The sequence below is a fragment of the Patiria miniata genome, unplaced genomic scaffold (assembly GCF_015706575.1).
Source record: "Patiria miniata isolate m_02_andy unplaced genomic scaffold, ASM1570657v1 HiC_scaffold_17, whole genome shotgun sequence".
Taxonomy (NCBI): Eukaryota; Metazoa; Echinodermata; class Asteroidea; order Valvatida; family Asterinidae; genus Patiria; species Patiria miniata.
In genome coordinates, this window is record NW_024037055.1 from 492,856 (window position 1) to 517,698 (window position 24,843).

The following is a 24,843-nucleotide window of genomic DNA, read 5'->3' on the forward strand; positions in this document are numbered from 1 at the left end:
ATAAGCCTCTGTACTAATGACGTCACACATTGTTTACGTGTGTGCTTTCCTATGGTGCTCAGTGGACTGTGGGCCCCCACTGGCTCCATAGGAAAATGTAAACAGTGTGTGACATCATTTGTACAGAGGCGTAATTGACACCCGATGACATCACTATAATTCCAGGAATCTCTGTGTGTGTGTGGTGTGTGTGTCTGTCTGTCTGTATGCCAATTATCTCCAGAACCGGGCACTCTATGAAGTTGAAAATCGGCGGGTGTATTGCTCGGGACCAGAGAATGTGCAGTGTAAAGTTTGAAGTTGTTTGGACGAGCGGTTCTCGAAAAAGCGGCAAAAAAGTAATATTTTCGAAGGCAAACGCGCCAAAATATAGCCTAGACCACCATGCACTGATGTTCTTTTCAATTGTCTACGTCATGTTAAAGCAAAAGCGCGCGTGCTTAATATGACGCAAACAATGCAAAAAAGATGCGCACGCGCATTGTAGGGCGATACCATTGTCCAGTATGGGTGAATAGCACTGCATACCATATTTCCATGTGTACACGTTTGTGGTGGCTGCACGGGCACATTAAATTTGCAGTCGACTGAGCAACCTTACTGCAGGACGATACCATCGTCCAGTAGGGGTGAATATCTTCGCTTATTTTTGCAGCTTTTTCGAGAACCACTCGCCCAAACAACTTCAAACTTGGCAAAAACTTTGACCTGTGAAAACAACACCATTGAATAGCGTGCGTTGTTTGCACGAGCAGTTCTCAAAAACTCTGGGTGAAAATGTGGGTGGGTGGGTCAAATTAATTTATTGAAATTTTTGTTAATCGAAATTCACTTTTTAAATTAAAAAGATAGAAAATAGCTCTTTTGACTTTTGACTCTTGAGTTCCGTACCGTACCGTACGGGTACAGTATGCATCCGGTACGTGTGCAATGTACAATGTACCGTGTATTGTGTATACATCCATTGGAGGGCCATATGCATGGGGACCAGTGAAGTTAGATTTAAAGCATTCGTAAAATCAGTGTGCCGTGCAAATGGAGCGGGATACCAGGTTAATTTTGTCTTCATACATGCCACGAGTGTTGGTTACGAATCGCGACAACAAAATAACCTACCTTTTTTCAAGACTACTTAGGCAACCTGCATGCATGCGCATGGTATAATGCAATGAACATTTCAGCGCCCACAAGTCTGGAAAACGCGAGTTGAGAGTTCAAATTTTTTTTCTATCAAAAATGACTGAAATTTCTACATAAACTTCATGAATGAATGGGGCTCTTTACACCTCTACGCCAAGACAAAAGTTAAGTTCATCTTCATTATTTGCAGTGTTCTAGCAATGCATACAATAGGATATTGGGCCGATATGCTTTGAAAAAAAATCATAAGCAGCATGCAATTTTCTCAGTGAAAAGCTTGCTCTTTGCATGTAAATCATATCTGGCCCTGCTGCGCTGTGTTCCAGCGCGCGTGACATGGAACGTTTTGACCAAACCAATTGCGGTGAAGGGTGTGCTTTCCTCGGCAAAATTTACCAGCATTTTCAGTTGTCAAAATTTAAAATAAATACTTTTTATGGAGTCTGAAACCTTTCTCATGTTCAGAATAAGTTCTTAATTTTCGCAATATATTTGTTTTCGTAAAGAATGTATTCGAAAAACGATGTAATCTCCCAAAAGAGGGTGAAACACCCCTTTACAAAATTGATGGATCCGTCCACGAAATGAATATTCATGGCAGTCGCGAATCAAAAAGTTGTTATTTTTTTGCTGTAGCTTCTTGACAGCTTGTTGCTAAAATAATTATGATTTCAGAAGTTTGGCACAGTAAAAGGACCAGTTTGTTCTTAAAACAAAAGTAATCAGCAATTATTGCCAGGAAGCAAGTTTTTAGTGCTTATCAGGGCATGCTCGGACGGGACGGAACTCGTCGGGAAAACCGTCAGCACCTGTGGGAAAATGTTATCATAATTGCCGGGCCGGATAGGGCTGCGATAGTTAACACGGTAGCAATACACGATGTTTATTCCTCAAAGTCTTCAAGTCAAATTATAACAGTATTTTGTTTACACAACAAAAATAAGATTCATCCTTCAACTTGTGTTGTAAAGCATGTGGAAATTGCGGTGCCTATTTCTGTCAGACTTGTTTGTTCTAACAGGGGAACAGGCCTATGTGCTTTTCATTGTACTGCCTAATACATTGTGCCATATGGACATGTATACGTACATTATGTATGCACTTCTGAAGCCGAACCGATCCGACGTTCGGAGAAAAAAATCAAACCGCAACCGAACCAAACCGAACCGAACCGAACTTTGAGTTTCAGTTGCAGCACTACATTTGCTTCTCAGAAGCACTAGGTGTGTTTCTGGTTACATCTGTTTAATTTTAGACGGAATTTGTGAACTTATAAATTAAAAAGTCAGCGAAGCAGGTAAGTAGGGAGCCTCCGCGTTCGTGGTATTGGTTTTGACGATCCTACCAGACGAACGACGGGTCTTTCGCAGACTGGAGCCGGGCCGATGGCCGAGGGTTCCAGTGCCGCAAGTTTTTCCTGGGGACAGATTTCGGGCCCGGAAGTGTCGCAGGCCAGCCCCCATAAGGGAAAGACAAGGACCGGAAGTGGGCCTGATGTACCGAAAACCACCGGTCCTGACTCGGTAGAAACCGGGGCCAGACGAAAGTCTGCGAGCTCCCGGGTCGATGAGTCGGCACACCGAGAAAAGCATTGGTCCACGTCTGCGATCCCCAAGACCGACGCCGGTTTTTTACCCGTGAGCAGATTGCTTCGGGATGAATTTCCTGGATTGTCCGCAGCAACCGGTTGAAGGTGCAAAACCAAAGAAACAAAAAACGATCAGCCCGTCGCGTTACTGGACCTGATCGGTATGACAGGATCGGCTGCCGGGTTAAACCTGGCACCCAGTCCTGGCCATTGTGCACTGGTGGCGCCCGGTCAAACCCATAGCATGCCGGTGGCACCCGGGGTTCTTTCAGATGTTCCTTTGGGAATTTCTGAAATAATGTCTCATCGCCGTGGATTGGAAAAACATCACGGCCCAAGAATAAACGGCGCCGGGCCCATAAATCCCGCCGTTGCCGTTATTCTAGCTCTTCAACGAGCAAGTGTCGGTACGTCACCGACCTCCGACTGGTCATCGGACTGCCCACACAATCGCAAACCCAGGCGGAGAGACAATACATTGGAATTATTGCTGAAAGGTTTACAAACTTTGTCGGCTCAGTTGGCGGTGTTGACACCACAACAACTCCCGATTCCCCCTCAACCTGAGGCCGAAGATCGAGAATTTGACCGGGAATCAGGCGGCGCTATTTCTATTCACCCGTCTGAATCATTGCAAGAGTCGGACTCGGACGTCAACCGCGCTACGCACAGAGACTCCAATAAATCTTCACGTACTCATACTACGGCTGTAGTTACACACGAGGCAATACCTAAGTGTAGCCTCGAGTCCCGGCCAGGTCCATCTTCGATGGATCGGCCATCTGACGTGGATTCTACCGGGAGACTACCGATAATAGATTTTGTGCGGTGATGTGGGATATGGTTTGTGCATGAAAGGTTCCCATTCCTGAACAGTCAGAATCTTCACAAGGTACAGGGCCTAGTTTTAATAAACGCACAGGTGTACCAGAACGGGATTCCCCGAAGTCAACTATTCCAGAATCCCGATGGACAGAGTTTTTTCCTAACTGTCTTAAAGCAATAGCTGGTCAGAATAAGTGGCAACCTTTTGCCAAGGTAGCATATCATCTCTTTCAGGTTCCAAAGCAGGATACGAAAGAATTTTTAACAGTTCCGAGTATGCAAAGGACAAGATGGCGGCAGATACAGGGAAACAATCACATAAAGCTCCCTTTGCCAATCCTGTCCGGAACAAGCTTGAAGAAGTATTACATAAGGTTGATGCAACATCCCGCATGGGTCTGCAAACGACTTCATTTATGCTTTATTATCGAAATACTTGGTTACTGCATGTGATTCCAGTTCAAGTGTTCCTCCTGCAATGGCTCTAACGCCTTTCAGTGTCTAGAGGATGGATTACGCATCATCCTAGACCAATTTGCTAGGGTCTCTGTACTAGCGACAGTCTCCAGATGTTCCAATGTACTAGAAACGATCTTCATCCCTTCAGAAGGGGCAAGAAGACACATGAAGGCCCTTCCTTTATGGAGCAAGAAGACGAGAAGGGGCAAGAAGACGCATGAAGGCCCTTCCTTTATGGAGCAAGGATTTGTTTGCGGATCAGTTCCAGACGATGATGGAGGCTGAAGCCAACCTTTAGAAGCAACAGACTGTATTAATTTACAGGCCCCTCTGAAGAAGTCACAGCCAACAGCTAGAGTTCTACATCTAATAGGTCCAATGGGTTTAGAAAACCTTTGCCCTCCTTTCGGACACCCAAGTCTACCCAATCAACCACTGTGGCTCAGTCAACACCAGCAACAACCACAACAACATCGCAGACAACTCCCGGATGGAGCTTTGGCTGGCCAACCTCAAGAGGTCGCAGCACGCGGTTTCCCTCCCGCGTCGGTGACGCTGGTTCTCCACCCGTGGCCCCCCAGATTTGGGCCCTTTTTTGCACCGATGGTTGGGTGCTTCACACTGTAACACAGGGATACTGCCTAGAATTTACGAGCACTCCTCCATTGGTAATGTTTTCACGTCCCACCCCTGTTCCATCAGACAGGGAAAGGCACAGGCCATTGGTGAAAGAAATAGAAACCCTGCTTTCAAAACAACCAATTCAACCGATACAAAGCCCAGTAGAAACATGGGGTTTCATGTCAACATTCTTCCTTTAATACACTCAAGAAGAAGCAAGGCGAGTGGCCTCCTATTCTGAACCTAGAACCGTTGAACAGGTTTATTCGTCCACGGCGGTTCCGAATGGAGACCCTGCACACTGTCTTAAATTCTCTCCCAACACCATCTTGGGCTGCATCAATAGATCTGCTGGAAGCAAATCTTCACGTACCTATTGCAAGGAACACAGCAAATACCTTCGTTTTCAGTCCAAAATTACAATTTTTGAGTTCCTCGCGCTTCCGTTTGGTCTGACAACATTCCCAAGGGTCTTTACCAGAGTGATAAAGACCCTGGCGACAATACTTCGAAGAGCGAACATAATGATATTCCTCTACCTAGACGATTGGTTAATCGTAGGCAGGTCGGGTTGGGGCACGCATCTGCAATCACAGCAAGCGTCAGGTCTTTGGATGCCAGACAAACTAGTTTTCCACATCAACGTTCTGGAACTCCTTGCGGTTCGCAGAGCCTTATCACAGGTTATCAACCTAGTTGAACAGCAGGTTGTAATGGTGCAATCCGAAAACTCAACTGTAGTGACCTACATAAATCGCCAAGGAGGAACACATTCCCCCCAGTTGTGCTTCCACATGTGGAAGCTACTCCTGCGGTGCATAGATCGTAACGTAACTCTTCTGGTATGTCACATACCGGTCGAGTTGAATGTCACTGCGGACACACTGTCCAGAGGAAAGATCCTTCCAACAGAATAGCAACTACACCCGAAAGTTGTCCAAACACTGTTCAATCTAACGGATCGTCCCAACATCTGTTCGCATCATCGGTTAAAAACCAATTGCTGGTATACTGCACTGGAGTCGTAGATCCAAAAGCCTGGGCAGTCACTGCCTTAACAATGGACAGGCATGTATGCATATGCATACCCACCGATCGCAATTCTCTTGAGGGTACTGCACAAGAAACGAAAGGAACCCTGCAAGGTGATGCTCATAGCACCATTTTGGCCTCGACAAACCTGGTTCGAAACGATGAACAGGTTGCTGGTTCATCAACCCATCATCCCCCACAGAGACCAGATCTACTGAGACAGCCCCGGTCCAAATTAAACCATCTGGATCTGGAATCACTACGCCTGACATGTTGGCTTTTGTCCAGCGTTCCATGCGAACAGCAGGCCTTTCTGAAGAAGCTGCCGTCTTGACAGCCTGTGGCCGGAGATCGTCTTCAAGGAAGACATATGATAGCCAACTCCGACATTTTTTTAAAGTGGTGCAATGGGAGGGACGTGGATCCCTTCTCTGCATCTGTAACCACGGTTGGAGACTTCCTCCTCCACCTGTTTAACACAGGACTAGCATTGGCCACCATAAAAAAAATTACAAGTCGGCCATTGCTGCAGTGCATCAAAGTTTTCAAGATAGCTCCTCTGTATCAAACAACCTGGCACTATGTCAACTGCTCAAGGGCATGTTTACGAAGCGTCCTCCTCAATGTACACTTATCCCAGCATGGTTTTTAGGAGAGGTCCTACGTACTCTGGCAACCCGCCCTATAAACCTCTTGCGACGGTACCCTTGTTGGATTTGTCAGTCAAGGTAGCTTTCCTCCTCACTGCTGCAACAGCTGAAGACGGAGCAAACTCCATGCATTGACCCCGGACAAGGGACACATAAGATGGGAGCTGCACGGAGTATGTCTCATCCCTCGAAGTACTTTCCTTACTAAAAACTTCCAGCCACCAGACATCTTTGTTCCCGAAATGAAATCATTATCTTCGGTCCCCGAAGATAAGAAATGGTGCCTAGTTAGAGCTCTAAAATGGTATATACATGTAGCTCGCATGAAACCTATCCGGGGTGGGGAGTCTCAACTGTTCATAACTTCAACTCCTCCCCACAGCCCAGCATCTCATGACACAATTTCTTGATGGATAGTTAAAGCTGTCCAATCCCAAATGCCAGACAGTCCTCTAAACGAGTCCCGTCAGACAGTTCATGCTCATGACACAAGGGCGGTCACAACATCATGGGCACTATTACAGGGTGTTTCTGTGGAAGATATAATGCAGGCAGCATGCTGGAAAACAGCAACGACTTTTTCGTCATGTTACCTGAGAGATGTCCTCGTAACAGAGGGGCGGACCGGGCCGGTGACAATGTCAGCCACCATGCCATTGGCTGCCTGGAGACAACTCTCCAAAGAGGTCTCAACCCAAGCTGTTGTACCAACAACTCAACAGTAGGGTGAGTAAGGCTCATTTTAGTTTATAAATGTGCCTATGTGTAGTCCATGAGGGGATTCCTTATTTGTGTATCCTTCTTTGACTCAATGGGAGACTTCTGAGACATTGGTGGCAACAAACATACTACTCCTTTTTCAATTGTTTTTGCATGTTTAAGCCAAAGCGCGCATGCTCAATAAGACCGGTATGTTTGCTGCCACCAACGTCTCAAAATATCCCATTGCAGCCCACTCCCACCACCAATTTCGATGCCAGTCTTTGCAATGAAAGGTCCAACAGGCAAGTAGGGAACGAAGTGGACAACCCCCAAACTATGGTGTTTGGTTGTCCACGAGGGGACTCCTTACCTATTGGACCGTCCTGCCCGCCTTTTCCCACAGTGGGCTCCTCCTTTGGTGTGACTCACTTGTGCTAAAGAAAGAGGACGATAATGGCGGGGCTCTGACTATTGTGGGCGCTGTGACACTCTAGCAAATCTTTACTTTAGCGGTTAATTTACATAGTTAAGGAAATATGCAATTATAGGTCCAACATGTAAGTAGTCCCCTCGTGGACAACCAAACACCATAGTTTGGGGGTTTCCAGTTTAGATTGGAAGGAAGGGTCACGTGATTTTGCACTTAATATAAAAAATGAAGACCCTGGACTATTATACTATAATTCCAGGAATCTGTGTGTGTGTCTGTGTGTCTGTCTGTCTGTACATCAATTATCTCCAGAACCGGGCACGGTATGAAGTTGAAAATTGGGACCCCAGCATGTGCAGTGTCAAGTTTGAAGTTGTTTGGACAAGCAGTTCTAAAAAAAAACCTGCAAAAACCCCCAACATTTCGGAAGCAAACGTGGCAGTATATAGCCTAGACCACCACACACTGTCGTCCTTTTCAATTGTTTACGTCATGTTTGAGCTAAAGCGTGTGCACAATATGACGCAACAATGGAAAGAGGACAGGCACATGCATTGTAGGGCGATACCATTGTCCAGTATGTGTGAATAGCACTGCATACCATGTTTCCGTATATACATGTACGTGAGTGGCTGCACGGGCACATGCATTTTCCAATCTGCTGAGCAACCATCACTGTAGGTGGTCGACTAAGCAACCCTTTATACTGTTGTAGGGCGTGAATATCTGTGCCAGGGGATGGCGACATGTAAAAAGTGTGCCTTCAACCAAAATTAATAACAGGTGCGAGATTTTCTTGATATTGATTTTTTATTTTTTGTTTCCTATAGATGTAACTCATTTATGGGATAATCAAAATATCGAATATGATCAATATTGGATTTCTGATATATCGATTATTGAAGGTTCTTACATCGACGGTGCCGGTATGTACCGGTATGCACATGTATAGGCCTACAAACACATTCTACTGCAATGGCTAAATGTTAAAACGGTTCTTAAAATATTTTCTAAACGTTTACTAAACTAAACGCAAAGTCACATGCTTAGAGAAAAATGTAAATTTGAAAATTCTTTGACACTATTGGCCCGGAAACCTTTTAAAAAATTTGTATTAAAGTCATGTAAGGGGTCATTCAAAATTTTCGATGTTTTTAAATTTCGAATGTTTTTTCTCCAAATTGTGGGTGGGTGGGTCAAGCTAAATTATTGAAAATCGAAATTCACTTTTCATTAAAAAAGGGCAAAATAAAAAGGCCAGATCTTTTGACTTGCCTGAACTACGCGCAAGCGGTCCTTTCTTTTGAATGGACTGTTTTTGGAAAATTATACAATACTTAATCAGAAATGTGCTTAATCAGAAAATTGATTTTCTCGTGCAAATTTTTTTTCGCGCGAAGCAGTTTTTGATCGATTGGGAACTGATTGAACTGATCCAGAACTAGGAAAAAGGTCATTGGTACATTTGACGTCGTAAAGTCATATTTAAAGGAGCTTAAATTCGAAAAATTGTTGTGTAACATCTCCATCACTCAAGGTGAACTTTTTAATCAATGTCACTTGAATTTGTGGAATAGTTGAGCCGAAAGCAGCCTGAATGAGGTTTGCTATCCGGAACTATAGGAAAACGACTGTATTGGATTTCTTTCCAAAAAAAAACCACATAGGCCTTGGCCTTGGCCTAGTTTGGGTCATGTCTTTTTCCTCTATGATTTAAATGAACTATGATTTTGTAATCATTCCAAAATTAATTTTAGAAGATGTTTTTGGAATTTTATAGAATATCTGTCTGGCATTTTCTTGATGGTCTTGCATGTATGGGGTGAATTGGACCGACTTGCTTATGTTTATTGTTTACTGTCATTGACTTTTACACGTGAACTGTAAAAGTCATTGTTCGTGTTTTAATGGTTTTTTGTTTGTGTGTGTAAATTGTAATGGTGATTGTTGTCAAATAATTTGTTGATTTGGTGTTAAATAATTTATTATTTTGTTAAATCCATTGCAATTCAGTTTTTAACTGCGATAATGGATTGAATTAAACCAATATGAATGAATGAGTGAATGAATTGACTAACTTTTTAAAAGGGGCCATTTTAGAAATAATTTCGAAATCTCAAACAGACTTTTATTGAGATGAATATTTGTGAAGAAATTGGACTCTCTCAGACTCGGGTTTGTGTTTATTTTAAAATATTGTTTTCTATGGAGAGGCCTAGGCTATTGTGAGTCACCTGACAGCACAACTTACCCATCTCTCTCCTCTAGTGATCCTCTTCTGTGTGAGGTCTGTCCAAACCTAATGTTTTTCTCAGCTAGCTCACGTGACTGGCACAATCTCACATGTCACCCACCTCATCCTGAAAACGACAAAACCACGGCCATCTTTGTGGCTTCCAATTAAGACTGCAACCTGTCTCTCCCAACAGCATATCAGCTGGCGAAACACAAAAAATCTGCAGGACACCAGTGCAAAAGAGGAAGACTGACAACTTCACGCCATCACTGAACTGCACACACATGTACATGGGTATACATGTACATGTTCAAGTATACATGTATGTACATGCAAGTGCATGTACATGTTTTTGGATTTTTAATACTGCATGACAAATCAGTTTTTTTATTAATCGAAATTGGGGGTGGGTGGGTGGTTCAAAATAATTTGAAAACAAAAATTGAAATTTAAAAACATTGAAAATTTCGAATGGCCCCTAATGTGAAGAAATCTTAGATTTGAACTCCATCTAGTCAGGTGGCATATGATTGGAATTGTGACCGACTGGACCAAGGCACCAAATTTGGCAGATAGATTCATTTAGCCCTAAAGAAGATATTTAGAAGGGGTGACACCTGAAATTATTTTTGGAAGGGTGCTTAATTTGCATAAATCGTTAATACCTGCTGTGCAATATAAAGTTTAATGGGGTATTACCCCATTAAACTGTAAAGTGTAAAGTGTACCAGTAATGAAATTGGTGATTTTGAAGCTCATCAAAACTGAGGTTTGGCAAGACTACTTGATGATATCTGGAGGCAAGGGAAATGCACACAACTTTTTTGACCATCTTTGCTTTGTGACCTTTGATGAGAGGGGTTCTTCATTGCACAGTTAGTAGCGTGCCTGGTTGCTGATAAGGAAAAGGCTCTTTGGCCATAAGTAAACATACATAAGTAAACTCTGTCTTGCACCGCGTTCCCACTTGATTTGGAAAAAGGCGGATCAAGATCCGGCATTTTGGTGTGATCGTTATCTTACCGCAACGAAACCGCAAGTCGCGTTCCCACTTATGCTTGATCCACCTTTTCGTACGGAAATGTTGGGTCCGAAAGGTCACTTAGTTCGGAATTACGCGCGCTCTGTGGGAGTGCCATTGTTGCATGGTTGCATGCTAGGCCAGGATGGGTCAGTTTTCAAACAGCACTATCAGAATTAACAGACAAAAATTACGCGAATTCACCAACATAAATCACGGATCCGTAGAGGATCCGTGCGTGCATAAATTAAAAGGTGAAATCCAACAGAGCCGCTCACGTGTGACATCACGGCAGAAACCAATGCATCGATAAGGGATTCCCTGGTTCTGAAGCTTCTCATTGGTTAGAAACGGTCACATGATGTACTACGACATCATTTTCCAATTTTCTATAATCAATACTTCAGATTTGTCACCCCCGTACGTACCGCGTTATCGGCACTATTCCCATCGCATACTCGTAAGCTTTTCAATGATTCTGTGCCAAAGTGAAGTCTTTTGGTGAGTGCGGACTCAGAGTCATTTATGGATGGAAAAATAAGTAAAATTTCAGGAATGAAAAAGGTTTAGTAATGGACGAACACGCAACAAAAATAAGGCCTATAGTGTAGTTTTAGGATACCACGTGCGCTTTTGCATGCGCGGTGCTAGCCCGTAGTTCAGCGGTTGTTTATTGTGCATGTTGTAAATGCTGGAAATGTCCACATGAGCTACACGCCTGAAAACGTGTTTCTTCGTTCATGAGACCGCAACATTTTCGCGCCACTCGTGCACCGGGCGGATGTTAACAGGTCAAACTGCCGGATCAGATCCACCTTTTGCGTTCCCATCTGATCGTGATCCTGCAATTGCCGGATCTGATCCACCAATTGGGGGATCTGTATCCTGGTCCAGAGGTGGATCAGAAAAGGTGGATCTGATCCTGATCCACCTTATAACGGTTAGCGTTCCCACTACACACAATTGCCGGATCTGATCCACCAATTGGGGGATCTGATCCGGCAATTTGGCAAAAGGTGGATCAGATCCCCCAATTGGTGGATCAAGTGGGAACGGGGTCTTGGTCTCGTTCATGAACAAGTAGTCGACTTTCAGTTTCTCCGCTGCTACTGGCTGGAGATGGTCCAGGGGTTTCTTTTCTTCATCCAGGAAGTCAACATCGTCTGTGTACTCCATTTCTAGTGGCAGACCTAGGCTGGAGACCGGTGGGTTTGGCCTGTTGGAGCTTTCTCGGACGGATGAGAGTGCAGCGGCAAGGTAGCAGGTGAAACGTGCTGGTGATAGGCTATCACCCTGGGGGATCCTATTAGGGTCTCAAATGGGTCTGACAGCTCGTTTTTTTTTCACGGACCCTGAGCTTTGTCCCTGCTAACAGTGATCTTACTAGTTTTAGTTCATCTTCATTGCAGCCTGCTTGTAGTAGGACATCTAGGATGCGTTTCCCCTTGATGGTATCGAAAGCTCGTGACGTATCAATGCCCATCTTGTGGAAGTCCCATTTTCTTGTCATAACAACTGAGGTCAGCATATTTTGTGCCCATACAATGTCTGCACAGTGTTAAGAATTCGTAAATTGTTTAAGGTTTAAGCAAATTAACTTCATGTAAATTAGGCCAATGGCCCGCGATCGTCCTGCATAGTCCCCTTTTGTTGCAACAAACTTTTGGTCCCGCATTGGGACTCTGCGCTGGAGTCCAACCCACATTCCTAACCAGTGGAATGGACATTGGAATTCCCTGCCGGACTTAAAAGCTCTGGAATTTCGCCGTTCTGAAGATTCTGAACTGCATTTTGCTGAGGTGTGGTCAAGGGACTCGCTCTCCGGCGATGCCATGCTGCCCGACTGTCTGGCTTGCTGAGGCCCCTGACTTGGCCGTGCCTTGCCCGTTGCCGTCTGCACGGGGCACGGTCCCTACCACCACGACTGCCAGATTGACCGCTGACTTGGCTCTCCTTGGCTTGGGCCAGTGTCTTGGTGCCGTTCCCGCCGGTGCCACGCCCCTCTGCTATGGCACTTCGTCGACTGGTCAGCTAGCACAATCGTTCCCCTGATCCGGTCTACACCCGTACCGTCCATCACACCAAGCGCCCGGTTTCGGAGGTCGCCGATCAAGACGCAAGTCGTTATGACAAGAACTCTCTCTCGCGACTTCCGAACTTTTCCGGCAGACTGCAGTCCAGGGTTCCACCCTCTGGAGGTACCTCCCCTCTCACCAATGGCCAACCGTATGATATGATTTACTTGATTTGTAATGTATAATTAATTGCTTTCCCATCTGCTTATTTAATCTGGTTTTTGTGTGTTAATTTGTGGATTGTAAATAATTAAAATAATTCTAATTTCATTTCCAAAAACTCCTTGATTCCGATCCTCATTCATTTGAGTGTTCCTTTCCCTTTATTTAAATTTTTGTCTGTTATGTTGTCTGCTTGGATTTGAAGTGACTTCGTAACAACAGCTCCTGCCTCTTTTAGAAAATGCTTTAGAAAATGTTAATGAAATAAGGATGTTTAAGTAGAATCACCAAAATATACTATAAAAAAATAAACAAACCAAACAAATGTAAAACAAATATGGGAACAAATCATTACACGGCTGGTATATACATGTATGCTTTATGCAATTTAGGCATTTATGAATGATTTATGAATTTCAGGTGTCACCCCTTCTAAATACTGGTATCTTCTCTAGGACAATACGAATCTATAAGCCACGATAAATAGACGGTAAACGATAAAGACACGATAAATCTTGACGAAAATGCCTATATTTCTGACGCATTTGTGATGGAAGACATCGAAGCCATGCCACTGTACGATGTTCCGTGCGGCAGCACTTCCATCGGTAATCGCTGGTTCCCACCGCATGCTAACAGAATCAAAGCTATGATGTAGGACCGGAACCAGTGACTGCGGCCTATGTACGGTAGCCATGCAGACTACACGGCGTAACATGACAAATTTGGATCGTAGAAAATACCAAACAAACATCGGTGGAGAAAAAAGAATAACTGCAAAGTAATTCCCAGAACGTGATCTTGATCTTTTCTGTGAATGTATTTTCCGTTAAAATATATTTATAACGAGATTTTACCACTCGGACTTGACACACTGCAGCGTACGTGTTTCCACAAAATGTTCGGCCACATCACGTGTGGGATCGTGCGGTCTCTGTATGCATGATACTTGCGTTCCGGCCGGATGTACGCTTTCCTGAGCCGCTTTTACCGACTCGCAATGTCCGCACTGGACTTATTGTCTCGGGGAAAAGTGACCTGGTCAGTTTTCCTGGGCACCTGGTCAGTTTTCCTGGGCATCAGCTGGCTAATAGAAGTAACCGCTGGACTCAGGAAAAGTAACTGAGAGGAAAATGTCCTAGGCTGTCCGCGCTGGACTTAAAATGGGAAAAGTACCCAGAGTCTCGCTAAGTTTTACCAAAAAAAGTCCAGTGCGGACAGGGCTAAAGCCATAGACAGAATAGAGCTACGTGTACATGTACATGTAGATCATACTTTTCAACTGTTGCTTACATGAATACTTTTTGTATCTTGTGCAGGTGATCGAGGGTCTCAGTGCATGCAAGAAGATAAACATTTTGCACCTCTACAGTAATTGTATCAGCCAAATTACCAACATCAGCCATCTTAAAGATTTGGAAGTCCTTGGTCTTGCTCAAAACAATATTGTTAATATTGAGGTAAGTTACATTTGGCCAAAAAAAAAAGTCTCCGGTTTCTGGTATGCGCGCGCGTCGCCGTAGCCATGTGCGTCGGCAAAATGAAAAAGTTTTTTTTTCAATAAAAGATGATGTCTAAAAACAGCCATACTCACTGGTTAGACTGGAATCCTGCTGCTGCACAATTTAAACGTGTTTTTAGATGGGGTTATGATCGAGAATAAGCTTTATGTTGCCTCTCCGGACTTCCATATATTTGCACTAAGTTTAGTCGGGCACCATTTGCAGTCATCAGCCGACATTTGAAGCAAAAAAGACAGGTAAAAAAAAAAAAAAAGCCGCGTCGCCACACCACTTTTTGGGCAAGCTCCATACCAGAAACCGGAGACTTTTTTTTTCGGCCTTTTAGGTCTTTATTATTAAAGTAGTGATCAAAATTATGGTTTGACTTTTAAGACCAACTATGTATTTTAAGAGTATGTTTGTGGTTGCACCATGTGACTTGAAATCTGTTTAGTGAGTTAGTATGGTTTTTAAAAGAACTAGTGGAAACTCAAAGTTTTGTACTGGGGCTCTGTCAAGAGACTGAATCCAAGTCATAATTTACTTGATTGAATCACGGATCTTCCACACAAGGATAAACGACTCATCTGAGCTTGTGTACAAAATTATGGCACAGATTGTACACATGTACATGCGTGATATGCCGCATCTGCGCATAGAACATGTAGAACAATGCGTGCGTGCAGTGGCGTAGCCACCGGGGGGGCGGGGGGGGGGGGGGGGGGGGGGGGCGCGACCGCCCCCCCATGAAACCTTGTCGCCCCCCCAGTCGCCCCCCCACTGAGATTTTTAGTTTCTAAAAAAATTATCATTGATCTACATGACGCCATGGGCCCTATTATGTACTACAATGTATCTTTTGCTTAGAAAATATTGGTTAAAGTGGTCAGAAATTGCCTCAGATAGCACCACAGAGCATTTAGAATCCAAAATTTTTAGGGGCCCTTAAGCGGGCCCCGAACCCCACGCCTATAGCTCAGAATTCTGGTAGCTGATTCAATGACTCCAATCTCGAAAACAATGTTCACAAAATTTTCTTATGCCTTTAGCTGAGAAAACCTCGAAAATTATGTTTAAATTATTAACTTTTGTGCTAAGATAATTATCGGTTAAAGTGGTAAGAAATTGCCTCACATCACACCACAGAGCATCGAAAATCCACAGAGCATCGAAAAAAATTCGGGGCCCTTAAGCGGGCCCCGATCCCCACGCCAATAGCTCAGAATACCGATAGCTGATTCAATGTCTCCAACCTCGAAAACGATGTTCAAATAATAATCTTTTGCCAAGAAAATATTAGTTAAAGCATGGAGGAGAGTCGTAAGAAATTGCTTCAAATCACACCACAGAACATCTAGAAACCATTTTTTTTTCGGGGCCCTTAAGCAGGCCCCGAACCCCACGCCATAAGGGCTTTGCGCTTGCATCAGTTATGATCAAGGTATGTCCCCCCCCCCCCACTTTTGAGAAGCGATTGACGCCCCTGCTTGACGCCCCCCCATGAAATGTTCCAGCCCCCCCAGCGCCCCCCCACTGAAAAATTCCTGGCTACGCCACTGCGTGCGTGCCATGATCCCAACAGCTGGCGTCCTGACAGAAATTGACCACTGAAAGACTGCAGTGGTGCACCGAGTCTTGAGCACGCGCACGCACGACGCCCAAGTGCCATATCACGCATGTAACTAGAAATTTGGGGATATCATTCATTCTTGTGTAGAGGATCTGTGATTGAATCATTAAAATCTTGATGGTGGGCAAAACCTCTTGACGATGGGCAGAGCCAACTGTCCAGACAATAGTTGCTACAGGTTCCAAAAGATCACGCAGTACCAGACAACTCCACTGTTTTCTCCTACATAAATCATCAAGGAGGCACATGATCCCCTCAGCTTTGTCTACACACTTGGGATCTCCTAATGTGGTGCATAACGAACGACATAACGTTGACGACACTTCGCATTGCCAGCAAGCTGAACCTCATGGTAGATGCTCTCTCCAGGGGGAAAATTATCCCGATGGGATGGACACTACGCCCATCGTTAGTCCAGAACATTTTCCAAAGGCTCGATTGCCCACACATAGATCTGTTTGCATCAGCCCTCAACAACCATCTGCAGGTATACTGCACACACAGTCCCGATCCCAATGCTTGGGCAATGTATGTCCATAAGCTGGGCAAACATGCTTGGATGTATCGTTTTCACCAGTCTCTCTCCCTCCGAAGGTTCTTAGGAACATAGAGTTGGATATTGCTTCACACACCAATAATACTGCCTCAGAGGGTAGATCTTCTTGATCAACCCTGCTCCAATATCCTACTGCCAGAGCCAGAGTCACTTCACCTGACGTGTTGGCTATTGTTGAACAATCTGTCCAAACAGCAGGACTTTCGGCAAATGCTGCAACCATTACTGCCCAAAGTTGTAGGGCCTCAACACGACAGTCATATAAAAGCCAACTACAACATTATAATAAATGGTGCAGACAAACTTGTGTATACATTGATCCATCAACAGCATCTGTCAGACAAATCAGTGATTTCCTCATGGAACGGTTACGCAAGGCCTCTCGTTTCTCCAGTTCGAGGCTACCGTTCAGCAATTGTGGCAGTTAATACAGATTTTTCTGATTGATCAACAGTTTCAAACAGCATCCTCTTAAAACATCTTAATTGGGATATGTTTATAAGTCGCTTGCCACGGCAATGATTAGTCCCTGCTTGGGACTTCGGGTTAGTTCTGTCGGCATTGACGAAGCCTCCATATGAGCCCCTTGCCAATGCCTCTCTGCTTCACTTGATATTAAAAACAGTTTTTCTGGTAGCAGCGGCTACCGTCAGGAGACACAGTGAGCTGCTTGCCCTTACCATAGAGCAGGGTCATGTACGATGGATATCACTGGAGTTCGACTGGTCCCTCATAAAATGTTCCTGGTACAGAATCAGTCAACATATTTCCAACCATCAGATATTTTTATTCTGGAGATAAAAACCATCACTTCCATCTGAGATGACATACTCTGGTGTCCGATTTTGGCTCTCAAGTGGTATTGCACCCAAACTAGGCCCCTAAGGGGTAAGGCCACCCAGCTGTTCATCACGACAATTCAGCCTAATTCAAGGGCATCATGGGACACGATCTTCCGATGGATAGTTAGGACAATCAACTCTTTCGTACCAGATTGGCCTACACATTCAGAGAACCCTGCCCATGCTCATGACACGAGAGCATTAACGACATCACAGGCATTTTTGTATTAAGGCGTTCCTCTGCCAAACATTCTACAGGCGGCTGCCTGGAAAATGCCATCAACCTTCGTCTTGTGCTACATTAGGACATTCTACGATCAGAAAGCCAAATGGGACAAGTAGCCCTCTCGGCTGCCTTGGCATCTCATCCCAACTGTCAGGACAGGTTAATTGCCTCTAACACCTAGTCTGGACACTGGAACTCCCATGCAGGTAAGAGAATTCCCAGAAGTGGACTTCCTCAAATCAAAGGTGATTTGTGAGTCCACGAGGGGTTGGTACTTGCCTGTTAATCCAATGCTTGTAATGAAAGGGCAAAATTAAAGTCAGTGTTGTAGTACTCGTGCTCAGCACTCATACTCGAGTACTACTCAAGTACTTTTTTTGGAGTACTCGTACTCGCACTCGAATGTCAAAGTATACTCGTACTCGATACAACAGTACTCATACTCGAGCAGCAAAGTACTCGTACTCGCACATGTCGAAATTCTACTCGATCATCAAAGTACTCGTACTCGAATAACAGTACTCGCTAAAACAAAGTACTCGTACTGGAATAGCGGTACTTGATAAAAAAAATGGTATATCACTTACGTTACCACGGAACATGTACTTCAAACCTTACATGTCACAGGTCACAAAAAATACCGAAACAGCCCTATGTTTGTCCACAAACATAAGTCTAGTTTCTTTTTTTTTTCTTTTTCAGCCCAAGTCCATAGCATTTGTACATGTATTTTTGTCACCGGCACTTTGGCCACTAAAATTAATCTGATTGCCTTTATTCTCGGCACACACTTAGACCAGCATCTGAAGATGTTCCCCAAACATTGACATCATCGTGACGTCATTGACATCATCGTGAAGTCATAAGTCACGTGATGTCACATTATATGCGACTTTTCTGTTGTGACCATTTTCGAGCAGAATTCGGCTAGACCTGACAGATTGGGCTATATCTCCAGAACTACACGTCCGATTGTGTTGAAAGATGTATGTATGTACCTAGATTGGAAAGTGTTACAGATGAAAATTGAAGTGACGTTATGATGACGTCATCACATGACGTGTGTCGACATAAGGAAAATTGCATCTTTTACAGGCGTATATCTCCAGAACTACAGGTCTGATTGGGTTGAATGTTGGTATGTGCCTAGAGCGGGATGTGTTATAGATGAAGATGAAAGTGATGTCATCATGACGTCATCACATGACATATGACGTCATCGTAAAAATACATATTTTATAGGCCCGTATTACAAGAACTACAGGTCCGATTGGGATCAAAGTTGGAATATACATGTACCTAGACTAGGATATCTTATAAAGAAAAAAAAATGGTGTCATGATGACGTCATCATGTGACATATGACGTCATAGTCAATAAACATATTTTGAAGGCATATTTCTCCTGAACCACATGACTGATTGGGCTAAAAGTCGGTATGTACCTAGACCGGGATGCATTATAGATTAACATTGTAGTGGCATCATGATGACGTCATAACATGACATATGATGAACTGGGTTGATGAACCTATATCTTCTGAACTGGGTTGAAAGTTGGTATGTAACTATATAGACCGAAGTGCGTAATATAGTGACATCATGATTACGTCATTACGTTTCATGTGACTCCATATTACCGAAACAGCCCTATGTTTGTCCACAAACATAAGTCTAGTTTTTCATAAATTTCTATTTTTTAAATTTTTTTTGCAGAGCTTTTTTTTCCCCGACCCCCAAAACCCCTCCTCTGGATCTGTGCCTGATTAGCTTCCCTCGCGTGGCTGCCTCTGTAAATTTTGGGCATCATTTGGTCAAGAAAAGGCATCACTTTCAAAGGGAGGAGATCAAAAGGATTTTTCCTGTTCCGACGCAAGCGCACGGGAGGAATGGGCCTAATGTACCCAATTCCCCCGGGCGCCTGCGTTCGCCCAGGCCCCCTTGCGACCGCGGGATCATGCCTAACAATGGCACAATGAAATGGTCAAGCTGGGTGCCCACAGCATGGTAGTACAATAGACCTGTGCGGTGACAACGGTGGATAATGGCAACTGCTCAAATAATATCCGAAGAAACATCGGCCACACTGAAATTTACAAGGAGACTTTGGAAATGTTGTGATAAAATAATGTTTGTTGTTTACTCATCTCTTGCAGGCGTTGTACAGTTGAAGATGGATAGTGATTTAACTTGTTAAAATGCTCAACAAATCGAGAAGACGTCTCGGAAATTAGAGTTACATGTACATGTTTGATAGTTTGTGTATTTGAAGGGAAATGTGCAACATTTTACAACAGTGACGTCTGATGGAGTGACTGAAGGAAATATTCCTGAATAAACGATCCCAGCCGATCCAGCCAACCAACCCATGGACTAAATAATGTCCCCCGGCCACCACGTGGTTAATCTCAGGAAAGACACACTGCTAAACTATGTCACCACAGCTGGCCACTGGTTATCTACTGTCAGATCAGCGAGGCTGGCTACATTTATATACAATTGTAACAATCGTGAATCGTTAGTTGGCATTTTTTTTTTCGTTGATGTCTCATAACCAAAACCATTTTTTGGTGTGGATATTGAAAAGCATGAGCAGGTATAAACCAATAGCCCCAACAGTAACATAATCAACTACCCAACAAAGAAGTTAATAATACTTCACATTTATTTGCATTCTTTTGAGCCTTTATTATTGGGCCATCTAAAATATTGTTTCGACGTACATCCGCCCCGCCGCAAAGAATTACACCATCCTACTTTCACTTCCCTGTAACTGAAAACAACAACAATCATATTAAAATTGAATTCATAAAAAAGAAAACGAATCCGTGGAAAGGTTTTGCGTGGTGGCAATGGAGTTTCATCAAGATAAATATTACAGCCCCATTTCCTTTATATTTCCTTTAATACTTGTTTCTTTTCATGTGTTTACCTTCGCCGTATTTCACATACCTCTGCCGTTGCTGGCGGCCGTGCACGCGGGAGAACGGGACATTAACCTGACAAAGAACGCACACAATGAGACTTTTAATGAGCTCGGGTACTTCGCTGGGCGCCTGGTAAGCCGGGCGTTCTACCCCGGGAGAACGGGCCTATTGTTGGGTTTAGTTAATCCCCGTTCAGAACGGGAGGAACGCGGGCGCTCGCGTCGGAACGGGAAGAATCCTTTGATCTTCTCCCTAAGGCATCATTTGGGCATCTTTAGGAATCATTTTCTTCATCATAAGGCAGCATTGAGCATCATGGGCATCAGAAGGCATTGGTTCTGGGACACGGCAGTATGCGTATTCGAAAACAGCCTGACGATATGTTATCTCTTTGGCCTGAATATTCTCCAGAATAACATGGGAATTAGCAAATTGCGGTAGGACTTTTGATGCTCATCTACAAATTATATAATGAACATAATACTTTGATATTAATAACATTTTCTTTATAACGAAATTGTCGTCGACCTACCAGTTCCACTCATCAGTGCTGTGTTGTCCGCCATTTTCAGCTGAACCACTTGCAGTATCCTGGACCAGTTGCAGACTCATCCCACACGACTATTGGGGGGGGGGGGGTGTTAATGACTGAGTCTCTTTACAAAGAAAAAAGGATATAGTTTGAGTTGCAAAGTAGGCCAGTGCAATTTTTAGTTGCCAAACACAGGGGAAATGAGCGCCAGCAGCTTGGCAGTAGATTGGGCGGGGACGCGGTGGAAAATACTTTACTTCTTGTTTTTTGTTATGATTTAAAAATAATCATGGGTCCGCGGGTAAACGCCTGTTATGGGAATCAACTACTTGGTCCCAACAATACCCCTTAGTATATGGTGTCGATACTTACACACAGAATTGGCAAGTTAATTAATTGTTTTTTACCTACCGACCCTTTTTTTTTTGCAGATTATTTAAAAAAATTTTTTAACCTTAATACCAAGATATAGTGAAGCAATAAAATGCTACCTTGAGAGACATGAACATTTCTATCTTACTATAATTCAAGGAATCTCTGTCTGTCTGTCCGTCGATTATCTCCAGAACCGGGCACCGTGTGAAGTTTAAAATCGGCGGGTATATTGCTCGGGGCCACAGAATGTGCAGTGCTAAGTTTGAAGTGGTTTGGATGAGCGGTTCTCGAAAAAGCTGCAAAAATGATTTTCTGAGCCTCAACGTGGCAGATTATATACCTAGAACACGCGCAGTCCTTTTCAATTGTTTACGTCATGTTTGAGCTAAAGCGCGCATGCTTAATATGACGCAACAGTGGAAAAAGGACGGGCACATGGGGTTCTTTTCAATTGTTTACGTCGTGTTCGAGCTAAAGCGCGCGTGCTCAATATGACGCAAACAGTGCAAAAAGGACGGGCACATTGTAGGGCGATAGCACTGCACACCATGTCTCCGACGCGAGTGGCATGCACGGGCACATGCATTTTGTAGTCAACTGAGCAACCATCACTGCACTGTATGTAGGCAGTCGACTGAGCAACTCTAATACAATATGGTATCGCCCTACAACTACGCCCTACAGTTGTAGGGCGATACCATATGTGACCCGCTCCGCAAAAATGAGTCTGTTGTGGCAAAACTGACATTTTGAGTTAACTACATTAATACAATGGGAATGAAATAAGCTTTCATTTGGTATATCATGGACCTCTCTAGGACGTTTGGTTGCACTGTTGTGCTTGTTTCATTCTGTAAAGTTTTTGCAAAGCTAGAAAGGTCTCAATGGAGAAAAAAGGCTTTGAAAAATGACAAATACACTGTAACTAACCAAGAAAAGCACCAAAGATTCATAATTTTTTTCTTTTTCTTTTAATATTTACATTCCTGTGTAAGATATTTGAACTAAAACTATCAAACAACCAAAATAAAACAAAAACAAAAAATCAAAATTTTGACCAAATTTTTACTGTTTCCATTTCAAAATGGCAAAAGCTTGAATTCAAATTATGCGACATCAGACTCATTTTTGCAGAGCGGGTCACATATTGTCCAGTAGTGGTAAATATCAGTGCCAGGGGGTGACGACATTTTGTGCGTTTAACTTGCGAGTGTGCATTCACACCATTGAATAATGTGCGTTGTTTGCACGAGCTGCAGTTCTAAACTGCCCCTTCCGAACACGCACATTTTCGACTGGCCCTGCACTAGTATAATAAATTCCAGCAAAAGGGGTTTCATTTTAAATCCATCGTCTCCCAAGTCATAAAATAATTGTTTGATTCAACAGTGAATAACACCAATAACTCATTTTTTTTTAATACATTAAACATTACATTGATATCATTCACGACAATCCTCAGAATAGCACATTATTTGAAATACTTTAAGAAAACAATTCACCCTGTAAATTAAACACTTTTCTGAATCAAATAATCTTGTTAAAGTTTATTGAAGTTTGTATATATACATGATCTGATACTTTTGTTTCCAGTGAATAAAGGGATGTACATAAAAAATCATCACCCTACATCAAAAACGTGTCATCTTCATCTCTGTTAGCCTCATTGTTGTAGTGATATTGTCTGGTGTACACATTTCTGCTGTCAGTGGGGCATCCTAAAAGTTTGCACATGTACTATTTAGGCCCCCCCCCCCCCTTACGCACATGCATTGTTAGCCTCATTGTTGTAGTGATATTGTCTGGTGTACACATTTCTGCTGTCAGTGGGGCATCCTAAAAGTTTGCACATGTACTATTTAGGCCCCCCCCCCTTACGCACATGCATTCCATATTTGCCAGCTACTTGAAGCAGTTTCTTTTTAGTAATGTCGCAGTATCTGAAGTTTAATGACCTCTGCAGGCATTGGCTAGCAGTGGCACTTGAAAGATAAGTATAAATGATGGGGTTGAGGGGTTGAACTAATACATATGAGAAAGTACATTGATTTCATGACAATTCATTGTAAAGCAAATTATCCCTCTGCGTATGTACCGTATGCATGGGTTTGGACCCTCTCGCCCTGTATGCATGGTGTATGCAATGTCAACTGCCCCCTCCTCTTTGTGCAAACTTACTTTCATGACCCAATCCCCCTTCAACAAAAAGTGTATCTCAATTAGTTTTGGTGAGCTGCGAAGCAGATGCGAGCCTATGTAATACCGATTTCCGTCCGTCTGTCCGTCCGTCCGTCTGTCCGGCGTACGTCTGTCGGGACGTCCGCGTTCAGATAAAAATGTTGAAATTTTTGGTTCTAGCTAACTTGGTAAAAGAAAATGCAGTTTACATGTATCATCTCTATAAGACATTTTATCATTGAATAAATGATCAAATGCTTTATTATCAGAATTTCTCAGTTGGTGTTTTTTACTTACGCATGTGTGACAAAATGCTTAGGAAATTGCCACGGAAGCACACTTGTATATCACACATCAAATTAATTAACTGCTGTGTACATGCCATTCACAATAAGAAATCAGCTGTGTTACATACATGTACGATTTACTAATTATCTTTGCTATCGAAGTCCCACAGTAGAATTCCACTATTTGGAAACACACTGTGCAGGCATGCATGCATGCATGCACGCATATATCTGTGTAAAGATTTACTGCACAAAATGCCATTGCAAACCTTGTGGCAACACAGGATAGTGAGCTATCTTGAGCAGCCAATCAGCTGCTGAGTTGGCAAACTTTTTCATGAATATGCATTTCTACTTGTAGGCTGTGTGTGTGTGTGTGTGTTAAGCTTTGAGTGAAGTTCCACTTATAAAAGGACATTGCACTTTGTGACACAGAAAACCATTGTATCCTTAGCTGTGTGTTTTTGCCTCACTGAAAGATCAATAAATTTGTAGCAATTCTGTAAAGGACAGAGTGTGAGGATGGGTAAATATGTTGACTTGCACAAATGACATTACAAATGGGATGGAAAATAAAAGATTCTACACAGTATCAGCTTCTCAAGTGGAAAACTTTTCTCCTGTATGTAAAGTACATTTTAACAGCTTTCTTTCCATGCATGTATGTTCAGATTTGGTTTAGGATTTCCTACTTAAAATGCCATTTTACTTTTTGTGAAAAACACAGGATTGTAAACAGGATCCTGTGTTAATTTATGCATACTGTGTCAGCCAATCAAAACAGAAGGATTAGTCCAATGAGAACTCATGTTACATCAAACTTTCAGCCAATGGGGCAGCTTCTTATA

General features: G+C 43.3%; 1 protein-coding gene across 2 annotated transcripts in view; it reads left to right on the forward strand.

The window, feature by feature from the left end:
• Nucleotides 1-24,843, forward strand: part of LOC119723309 (leucine-rich repeat-containing protein 9-like) — a 104,243-nt gene that overhangs the window by 50,061 nt on the left and 29,339 nt on the right. For both annotated transcript variants that reach the window (XM_038193863.1, XM_038193861.1), the window contains one exon: nt 14,261-14,401. In XM_038193863.1, coding sequence (XP_038049791.1) covers nt 14,261-14,401 — 141 coding nt within the window. The remainder of the gene's footprint in view (nt 1-14,260; nt 14,402-24,843) is intronic.